The sequence below is a fragment of the Caloenas nicobarica genome, chromosome 5 (genome assembly GCF_036013445.1).
Source record: "Caloenas nicobarica isolate bCalNic1 chromosome 5, bCalNic1.hap1, whole genome shotgun sequence".
In the NCBI taxonomy this organism is placed as follows: Eukaryota; Metazoa; Chordata; class Aves; order Columbiformes; family Columbidae; genus Caloenas; species Caloenas nicobarica.
The window spans coordinates 5,590,256-5,601,363 of record NC_088249.1 but is presented as its reverse complement, the minus strand read 5'-3'; the positions used below and the strand labels follow the sequence as shown (position 1 = coordinate 5,601,363).

General features: G+C 35.8%; 1 protein-coding gene across 1 annotated transcript in view; it reads left to right on the top strand.

Moving 5' to 3' along the window:
• The first annotated feature begins 669 nt into the window (after positions 1-669).
• C5H14orf39 (chromosome 5 C14orf39 homolog) overlaps positions 670-11,108 on the top strand; it is a 29,534-nt gene continuing 19,095 nt past the window's right edge. Inside the window, exons 1-4 of the mRNA XM_065636971.1 lie at positions 670-718; positions 1,046-1,102; positions 4,187-4,313; positions 9,124-9,213. Coding sequence (XP_065493043.1) covers positions 670-718; positions 1,046-1,102; positions 4,187-4,313; positions 9,124-9,213 — 323 coding nt within the window. The remainder of the gene's footprint in view (positions 719-1,045; positions 1,103-4,186; positions 4,314-9,123; positions 9,214-11,108) is intronic.

The following is an 11,108-nucleotide window of genomic DNA, read 5'->3' as shown; positions in this document are numbered from 1 at the left end:
AGTATATCGGAGTTAACCAGCTGTATTCAGTACGTTCTGATAAAACGGTGGTTGCATCCTTTTTAGAAGACTACATGACTCCCAAACTGTTTAAAAACCCATAACTGAATTTCTGCACGTAGCACCACTATGAAAACAGAAGAATGGATTTGTAATAAGCTTCTTTCCATTGTATGTGAGTTCTGTCTTTAATCACACTTATGCATATACTTTCTGATTTAAATGTACTTAGCAATTACTGCAGGAGGAGTGTACAGAATGATTAAGTAGCTTTTCCATTACCAGCATTGCAGTCAATAGGCTTAGTAAACCAGCTGGAGTAGAGGCTACGCATTTTATACACAAGCATCTTTTCTTGCATTCTTCATGCCTTCTAAGAACATTAACCTCTCAAAGATAGAGCTGCTCCAGGAACAACACTTTACTTAAATGATACAGCTTTTTTCCTAACTGGGTTAGACTTTCAGTGAGTCCATTACTACTATCCATGAGAAATTTGGTTCCACTAAAGTGGTTTAGATACTAATTCAACTGCAGTTAAAACCTTTTCCCCCCTCCTTTATATCTTAACATGTATGGTATTGCTTGCACTTTGACTTGTTTATTGTGCCAGTAGAGTCTTTGACTGCGTAAATCCTTGAATTGCATTTTTCTTTTGTAGTTTACACAATGAGTGACAGGGTTTTGAGCAACTTGCACAAACTTCTGCTCGAGTTTGGTAGGTCATTCTACATTTTTAAATTAATAGTTACTAATGCAGTACATATAGTGATGTTTTCTGCTTTAAACAGTTATATTAATTTCAAATACATTTATAATGTCAAGGTTTTGATGTTTGCCTGCATAATGTTTTGTTAGCTGTGAGGTTATGGAGAGGGGTACTAACAACTATTTAATAGTAAAATTGCTATTTAGTTATTTTGTTAAAATCTTTGTTAATCAGTGTTTGTGCAAGTAATGCTGCACAACATACGTTTGTTTCACAGCTCAATTTGTGTATCTATGCATGTATATATATATGAAAAAGTGTTTATTTTCTTCTTAGTTTTCCAGCTAGAACAAATTTCTTATGCTAAGGAATATGAGAAACAACAGATAAAATGTGAGTAGTGATAAATTATCATTTTATTAGACATCGAACACACTGCTTTTGTCTCATTAGTCCTGGTACAAGGCCTGTGTTTCAGCGGCGGAAGCAAGCTTAAGAATGAAAGCTGTCCCGTGTCCTGCGCTCACCCTACCTCATCTTTTGCCATCAATACTCGCTCATTCTCCCCAGCAGACTTTGCTTTTGCTTGTGGCTTTTAGCTAGTGCTGTTCAGCTGTCTCATGGGCAGCCAGTTTCGCGCTGCACCATTTCCTGCTCTGACTCTGTAGCTCCTCACAGTCACCGGCAGTTCTTTGATTCAGCTGTGCTTGCTCAATACATCTGCCACTTGCCTCCCTTTCTTTCTTCGTGTTTTTCGTTCACTCCAGATTTGGACCTCTGCCTCACTGCTGCTTCTCTGTTTCTGTTTCCTAAAAATAATGAAAGTTCTCTCAGTTGCTGCTACCCACTCAAGCCTGATATTTCTTTTCTGCAATCAAACAGCTGATAATTTTATTTGAAATTTAAAACAGAAAACCCAATGAGAAAGTATTGCTCCACATCACATTCATTGTCCCCAGGACTAACAGACAGTGTAATGTTATGGATTTAGGTCTAGACCGATTTTTTCTTTACCATGCTACTAAGTGGTATCACTCACTCATGAGAGTGGTTCTGGTACAGAAACTATTCTTTAGACAATCTGAGGACATCTGTGCTCATCACTGATACTTCATAGATAGATATTGAAGTTCATAACCTTCAGGAAAAAAGCACAAGAGAGAGTTCTGGTCTAATTAGAAATGTTCCTCTTAATGGCAACATTTCTAATAATCTTGGCTGGTATGTCCAAGCAAGTACTTATTCATTAAGAAGATTATCAGTATTAAATTGAAGCATCTTAAACATTAAAACATCTGTAACACTAAATCTGGTACACCTAGAATTCTGCTTTAACTCTTCAGTCACATAACTGAGCCTTAGAGCTAAGGTTTTCCTTAACATTTGTGCAAGGTTGTGGTAAACGAGCATGCTTTTAGGGAAAATCCAAAGGCTGTGTAAGTAACATAGCATAGCTATTTGTGTGTTCAGTTCAGAGATTTCTAAATATACGTGAACTCAAAACCAACACGCAGACGTCTAAGAGTTTGGGTTAAATCATCCAAAAACTTACCCAGAAATAGGTCCACTGATTAAATTTTGTCTCTGTGTATTACTTGGCAGAGCAACAGTTGTAGCATTCAGCCTTAGACTTCTAGCGTGAGATTCATTGGGCTTTTTGGCTTGAGTCCCTTTATAACCAGTGGAGGGAAACAGGCACTTTTAGAGTGTGATTTGTCTTATCCTGAAGAAAGGGTTTAAAGTAGGTTAGATAAAGTAAGCTTTAAAAAATGTTCACTTGTCTCCGCTGAGTGTGGCTGGAGCCTTGTGTGTCCAGTTCTGAATTAGGTGCCTGCATTGTAATGTTGGGTGAGATGGATCTCATCCTCAAGGTCCTTGCGAAAGCAAAGGGTGAGTAGAACAACTCACACTTATCTCCGAAGTGCTCATCTGTAGAAAATACTAAATAAAATGTTGAATGTATGGCTTTGCTTCTGTAATAGATATTTTGTTAATACAGTTATATCTCAGTAAATCTCAAAATGTCGTCTTCAGGATATTTCCAAGTACACCTTCTTTTTTACAGAAATGAAGCATATGTCAGTGATCCAAAAGTTATGCTTCATGCTAGGTAAAGGCAAGTTAGTGAGTTCAGATATTGAAAATATGAAGATATTGAAGATATTCAGGGTAACTCAAGATATTAAAATACATTGAGAATCTTTTGCTTTTCACTGAGCAATATTTCTCCCTGAGAAATCTGTTGTTTGGGTTTTTTTTTGCGGTATAAATGCAGCTGGTGTTGAAAGTGAATATACAGCAAGTACTGTAAAACCAGACCCAAACTTCAAGATGACCTGAAGTTCCAGAGCAGTAATTCAAACAACTCAAGACATATCTCATGTGACTAAGATGCCCTTCCCAGTTAAGTAGATAAGAAGGGCAGGATGACTGTGATTGACTTCTGTCTAGGGCCACCAGCTTTGGCGTATAGCACATCAGGGCAGCCGTGATGGCAAGGGATGATTTGGCACTAATCACTCTGAAACCTTGTATGAAAAAAAAAAAGAAATAAACAGCACAGAGGAAAAAATGTGCACCTAGTTGTGCTCATTGCATTGCAATGTGAGCATGCACGAGAGCTCTCAGCTTTTGTGAAGGAGAACACTGACCACGTGCAACAGTACGGATTCTCTACTAACCATTCATTCAGAAAATGTGATCAGCTTTCTGCTGTTAGAAAAGGCAGAATTAAGAATCTGCCTTAACATTCTCCACAAGTAGCATAGAACTTGAGGATTTGTCATTATAGTGCATATTTTTCATTAATTAACTTCTGTGTCCTGTATTAATGTATCATACAGTATACATTCCCACCTTGAGTAAATTCCCGTTTCGTTTAAATTCCTCTGTTTCCATTTCTAGTAATAATTTGCTCGTACACCTTTAGCAATGTTTTAATTTTTCCCTTCTCGTAGTCAGCTTTCCCATTCAAAACATTTGTGTTTCTGGACTTCTGTAAAACAAACCAAATGTTTGAAATGCACCTTCATCTCAAACAACTTCTGTGTTCCTATCAGTCTCCCCACTTGCACGCATTACCGAGCGCAGAGTGGCTTATATTCTGGTTTCTAGTATCTGCAGACACCATGGGAGGCAAAAACAAAAGAGTCAACGCTAACTGCTAAGAGTGCTTTGTTTTCTACCGCTAATAGTTATTTCAGTTCTACATAGACTGGGATGCACGAACAGCACCAATATTTTTTTTCTTCCAAAGTCAATGTCACAATATTAGGTACTTGCCACACAGCTGAAACTCCCTAAGCTTTTCACCCACTTTGTAGTTTATTTGCTTAGTTGTAAGCTGTCCACTCATCTGGCACTATGGAGATTCAGTATTTTGGAAATAATTTTGAATAATTCTGAATGTCGAATTTTATTTCATGGATATGTTGACAATATGAAAGCTTACTTTAAAATTTTTCTTCTTAATTTCAGTGTATACTGAAAAAATCAAGGAAAAAAATAATGAAATCGCTAGGTTGCAGGAAAATATAAATAATGCCAATGATGCAATTGCTGATTTGCACAAGCAAAACGAGAGTAGTAAGGAGAGTTGTAATGCGTAAGTATAATATATTCTGAACTTTGATTTGTAGATGGCATTCAGAAAGTCGGTGAGGAATAGTGTAAAATATGTGCGTATGTGTTCAGACAGGAGGGATGTTAAAGAAATCTTTAGTATTCTTCTATTTTTTTCAAGTTGCAGATCGTTTGGTATGAAAATTGTGGTATTGTCGACCCCCTGAAAAAGTAAATTATGGAAAACCAGACTACATTTAAGTTTTAGTTTTTGGTTAAAATCAATAGTTTCCAGAGATCACAGGTACTGTCTGGAGCGTGCTGAAATATTCAGTAGTAAGATAATAGGAACATAATTTTTCTATGTTTGGATGCATATGAATACTGTCAAAGTTGAAAAGTATTGACAATACTGTTCAAAAAAAGTTAACTTCCTTTTTAGCTAAAAAATGTTAATAACTGTCAGTGATAAGGCTTCATTATGTTGTTCTTTGTTTAATTCTGTATTTGGCTTCCCGAAATTGAAGCATCTTTCTACTCTTTGATAACAACAGGTTTTGCATTACTTTTTGTGCTATGCGTATTCTCTTGTAAGATGTCTCATAACTGCCTCTACGTACAGATATGTGTGTACTTCTGCTATCAGATTTTGGTATCATTTTTACTGCAGACTGCAGAATTTTTTTTCTAGGCATGCTGTTTTGATTAATGCAATAGGCTGCCGTTCATGGTTTTCTTCACAGAAATTTGCCTATCACGTTATTAGTGCAAGATTTAAATGCAGATCACTCTTGAATCTTAGTAATTAGAAGTTTCTCAAGCAAGAATTTAGCTTCAAAGAGTTTTTTCTTACTGACACAGAATGTATAAGTTTTCAAAATGAAAATATCAGGTGTTTGCAAGGGTAGCTGAAAAGACAAATCAGTATTTGACAATACAGAGAGCTTGGCCCAGATGATTTAATCCTGTCTTTGCATTGCAGTGCTCATCTCTCCACAATCTCTCTAGTTCCTTGGCGGCTGAAGTGATGATTTGTTAGCAAATTCTATCCTTTTCATTTTATTGCAATTCTTTATCTAAAGATAAGTACTTGAATAAAACTGTCCGCAATGTCTATTTGATTTTTTTAATGTGAATGGAGAGTGTGGGTGTTTCTAAGACTAAAAAGAGAAGATAGCATCAGCGTCCTTTTTAAGTTTATTTTGAACCATCTAAAAATAGAAGAAAGAATGGAAACATTAGTGAATGAAGTGGGTGTAGTGGCTAGCGGTTTGATTCTGTTGCCGTATCATACTGATTTGTAGCTTTATCATAAAAAGGATTGGGAAGAGAATTGACCTTGACAAGAAAATTCCAGTTTTCCTTTACTTTAAATTCTTGCCTCCAATGCAATGTAAAATGAATGCTTCTGTAAGCTTCTAAAACCATTCACGCTACTTCCTTATCTGTCTTTTGAAGTTGCAAATGTGTTTGCAAATCACAAACTGTTAAGCGATGCAAATAAATACATAAAAAATTAAGGGTAGAACTAAGGATCTGATCTAAATTTTAATCACTGAATTCAATGGGTTCTGGCTCAGGTCCTGCAAAGAATAATTAATGGCATTAGTGTAAAGAGACTGAAAATGAGAAGTGACTCATTAATGAATACAAGTATTCATAGAAAGACAATGCTTGCAGAAGAGTAGAGACTGTGTCTTAAATTATTGAAAATGTCATTTAACGACATACTGAAAACTGCAACGAACAAGCCCTGGCCATAAGATCTGACAATTAGAGCGCTTGTGTAGTATAAGCATCTTAAACTTCTAAAATACGTTCTAGTTCATACTCCACATATACTGGACATGACTCTAATGTTGATTTTGTAAATTGAAATATTGTTTTGGAGTCACAAGCAGCCTCATAGTTGACTGAATGCCAGTAATACTCAATAGAGCACTCAAAGGAACAACTTTTTGTCTGGATTACTAGGCATCATAATTATATTAAAGCATGTTTGAAGACTGAACAAAATACAGGATTCTTATATTCAAGTCTACAGAAAATATGATATATGAGACAGGTGTATCGGGACACTACTGTGTTTTCTAAGGAAATCCACACTGGTTTATGGAACAAAGAACTGAAGTCGCAAAATTACCAAAATGAAATACATGTTTTTAGACAAGTGATGGCGTTTTGCTAGTATTTAGTTTCTTGAATGATTCAAACTGGAAATGTTGATCCTAGAACAATAAGAAGTGGTGAAATACTGCTGATGCAACCTATTCCAATTTTATTGTTTGTCTTCTATTTTTTAAATTTGGTTTCGAGGATGGTGAGATTTCATGGGCATTAAAAAAAAAAGCCATACGAACTCAGGATATTGCTAATTTGGAAAATAAATTGTTGTCCTGTCCCACTAGCTAAACTACAAGATATTTTTATTGCTTTCAGATTAGTGTGGATAAAGAATTTTTTTATACTCTAGCTGATGAAAGGAAGGACAGATAAATGTGATGGCTACCAAGAACCTCTGTGAAACAGCGATGCATTTAACAAACGAATAGATGATGTGCTTGAATCCTGTATAGCTTGTGTGTTTACAAAACATCGTTCTTGTACTATGTGTTTTTAATAAAAATTCTATGACTTTTTCTTTCTTTCTTTTTTTTTTCTCTAAAGTAAAGCACGGAGTTTTCTGAGTAGAAGATCAGAGTGTTCTTGTGCCAGCACATTTTTGTATAACTATATAAGCATGTCGGTTTCTCCTTTTTAAAAAATCTGACCATTTAAAAATTCAGCTTTCTGCTGAACTTGCGGTAGATGTGGTGATGTAGCATTTTGTAATTACATTTTTAAGCACCAGTGGTGTCAAACAATTTGTGTCCATAGTGCTGTATTTCCTGAATGGATGCTGCAATTTCTCATTCAGCTTTTTTGTTGACAAACTTTACTGCTATTATAAATGTTGATTATATGTTGTGTTGTCTCACCACCTGGAGTTCTTTAATTTTTGTTCAAGGTTATTGGACTTCAGTTCAGCAAATTAATTGCCAGATCTTTGTTCTTTATTTCTTTGATGGAAATTGCGTTAAGTTAGCTGTTACTGAAGCCTCTATTTTATTCCACCTTTGTAGTGACTGTCCAAATGCACATTCAGAGTTTGTGTGAGTTTTGAACCATAGGGCATACTCATATCCAAAAATGCCCTTTACTTGCCCTACTCATGAATATGCAGTGCAAAGTGAACCATATGTCCTCAGTTGCTCTCACTTGTCCAGTAATGAATTATTTGCTTCATTCAATTGCAGCCTTGTTCTGTATCATCATTTCTCTGCTCCTCCTTGTTGTTGTAACTCTTTAAATGTAATGTATCTTTGCTGTTCTGGATTCACTTGCTCTCTTCAGTCCTTGTGGATTTTTCCTTCTTTTATTTCGTCAATGTTTAGCTTTGATAGTATCTATGTATGTGTTCCTAAAATTGGAGCTTGTGTGTACATCTCCTTGGACAGATAGTTCCACTCAGTCAAACTTCATTGTATGTGTTTGTGTTGCCTTAGGATAGCTTGTATTCTGGACAAAAGTTGAATTTATACTTTAAACCCTGACTAGAGAGAGGGTGTGTTAATTTTTCCTATAGAAAGTTCCCTTGGAGGGAGCATGTGATTTTTTTTCATAGGAAATAGGATCTCTGTCTTACTCTTGCCCAGACTGTTCTAATGATTCAGACATCGTCTAAATCTCAGCTCTGAGCATCTCAGAAGTTGCCTGTTGACAACCTGTCGTTACAGAGAATATTCACTCTGAGTGAGTGGAGTGTTTGTCAGTGCACATATACCTATTCAGCTCAGTAGACTTAAGTAATTTTTCTGTTCTTTTCCCCATCTCACAACACTTTGGTATGTGTTAAGTCTTATTAAGGTGTTACTCGCTGTTCGGAGGCTCCATGCACCAGAGACTTCTGAATTTATTTCTTACCATCTTTAACTGCGCAACATCCTGGCCGTTCATTCAGTTGCAATTTTCTGTACAAATGTCTTTTCTGATAGCTGTTATCTCAGCTGAGAGGACAGGAGACATTCAGGCCTGGATGGCTTGTACTCCTCACACCACCTTTTTTCAGTCAGGAAGGTTTCTTTTTAAAGACCCATCTTCTGCCTCTCTTAAAGATCACATCTGAATTTCACTTGAATCGGAAAGTTTATCTGCCTGTTCTCTAGAGGTCCCACATCCAAGGAAGAGGCATCTCTAATACCTGGATGTTGAGAAAGTACTCTTGGTTACTTCCAAGAGTCGTAGGTCTTTTGTGTATTCCTTGAAGTTGCTGTGATTTCAGTACGATCTACAGCATCCTGCTGTAAGAAGACTACTTTGATGGGCTCCATCATAGTTCTTACATTATAGGAGGCTCCTGAAATGAGAAGAGCAACAAATAGATTGTGTTTCAAGGCTGCAGGGGAACCAAAGCTGCATGTATCTCCAATAAGAAGACAGTACATATCTAAAGGACGCTGTTCTGAGTCCCAATATGTGGATTTAGATGCCTAACTGCTTTAGCATTAGGCTCCAAAAATTCGTGATCTCTATTTATTCCTTAAGAAGTGCTTTATAATCTTTGCTAGTCCTATATATATATTATTGAATTTGCAGCTTTAAAATCTTAAGAAAATAAATGTATGCATGTGAAAGCTTTCTATACTAAAACCATTTATGTTTGACTTCCAAAACATTAAGTAAATTATTTGTTGTAGTAAGCTGGCTAGAGTAACTTGACATCTTTATTTCTGAATGGCTTTTAATTAGAAAAGACCACTTATATACTATTGGGGTTTTTTGTTTGGTTGGTGGTTTTTTTGCTCTCTCCACAGCTGGAAGCCCACCTATGCCATTCTTAGCAAGCATGAAGAATATTTGAAAAATGAACTTCAAGCTTTACAAGAAGATACAGAAAATGAGAGGTATCGATGATCACGTGAGATGATGTTTCTAGCAGTAGTACTTATTAACCTGTCTAAACTAATCAGCAAATATAGTGCAGTCTGTGTCAAAAACATGTAAACTTTTCACAATAAGTGACTGAGTAATTAAAAGAAATTTTTGTTTACAGTATTATAAGGGCATATGTTTTTTTTGTAGTTATCAGTGGAACAGGAGAAAATATGGCTTCTTCAAATTCAGTTGCTTCCCAAATGCCTGTTATAATTTTTCAGAGCATTATTCAATTGCCTAAAATTTCAAGAAAAGCCAAAGAAATAAAAGCAATGAATGTTTCAGCTTTGGCAGAAATATGAAATATCTTATTTACAAGAGCATACCTAAGTTTTAACTATGAATTATTTTTTTGCCATTATTATGACATGTTGTGATGTATACTTTGATTTCAGTAGTTTCAGATATTCAGGTTTGGGATGACTTTTTCAAAAATGCCCAGGTTTTATGGTTTTTTTCCTTATTTTCAGTAGTATCATTTAATGGAACATAAGCCTTTACATTCATATATGGACTAAGTAAGATAACAATTAGAAGTATTCAGATAATTTTATGCTTATGTTTATTTGTGAATATGAATTGTATATGATTATTAGAATATACGAATAATTTTTTTGTATACTGCTGTATATTCTTCAAAATAACCACAAAGAATGCAAATTCAATATTAGATCCTGAAAAATAGAGAGTGGCTCAGGAAACCCCAGTCTAAGACCATTTTAAGACCAGTCGTGGGTAACATTCTGGTCAGTACTAATTGCAAATTCAATTCTGTTCAGTAAGTGGCATTTCAGTTGTTTCATCTTCATTAATTAGATTTCGCATTTTAAAGAACTGATTAATTGTGCGGTGTAGCTGCCTCTATTCAGTGGAATAAAGGACAGTCCCCGAAGACTGTCAGTAAGTGTTCAAAATGTGGTGTGCCATGTTAACCCTCCGAAATTCTGTTGAACACTCGGGTAAAATTGATGGTTGTTTTTGAGGGGTTGCTCCCCTTTACTGATCTGCTTGGGAAGGGGAAGAGGCTGGTTAGCCCTGGCATGGAAAAAAACATGGCTGAGCCATCTGGGTACCTAAATACCAATGTAGAGGTGTAACTTTAGGTAGTTGAAAATGTTGGCTTGGATTCTTTTGTAAGTGTTCTTTCTGCCAGTGGTCCGAGACAGCAGAAGTAGCATGCCTGATAGCCATTAATTAACTCACTTAGTAGCTCATCTGTCTTCTTCCTGTTCAGAGCTCTATATTTGGTGAAAAATAAGGCTAAATTGGCTTTCTATGAGTATATGATTAAGCCATTTTGGCTTTCACTAATTTGAGCTGACAAGCCAAAGAAGCATTACTTTTAAATTGCTTCTTTAGATAACTAGTTTCAATTCCAACATGAAAGTGTTTGATCTGTTTTCCTGAGCTTAATTATAAGACATCATGGCTCATAAACCATATTTAATTCATGTATTTTACAAATGTGGTCTCTCGAATATCGTCCTTCTGTACCAAAGCATTCGATGATATATTCAAATCAGCAAGATGTGCATCCAGCAAATTATAAATATTTAAATTACGAAAAAGTACATTTAGAACTTTATGTGTTGAATGTGCTTTCTGGACTGGCATTTGAGGGCACTGAGGACATACTGCTTTAGATGGGAAGATATTTTAAAAAGATGGGCAGATAAATTTGCATTTAATTAGGCACTTATTATGGAGGCTTTGAAAAACACTCCACATTTTTTCATTATTATTGGTTTCAAGAATGTATGAGAATGCTTATGTGAACTGGAAGTTCATCCTGAAAAGAAGTGATATGAAGAAGGAAAGAGGAATAAATAACTATCCACATAATGTGCAGGGGTCTTGTGGGTGC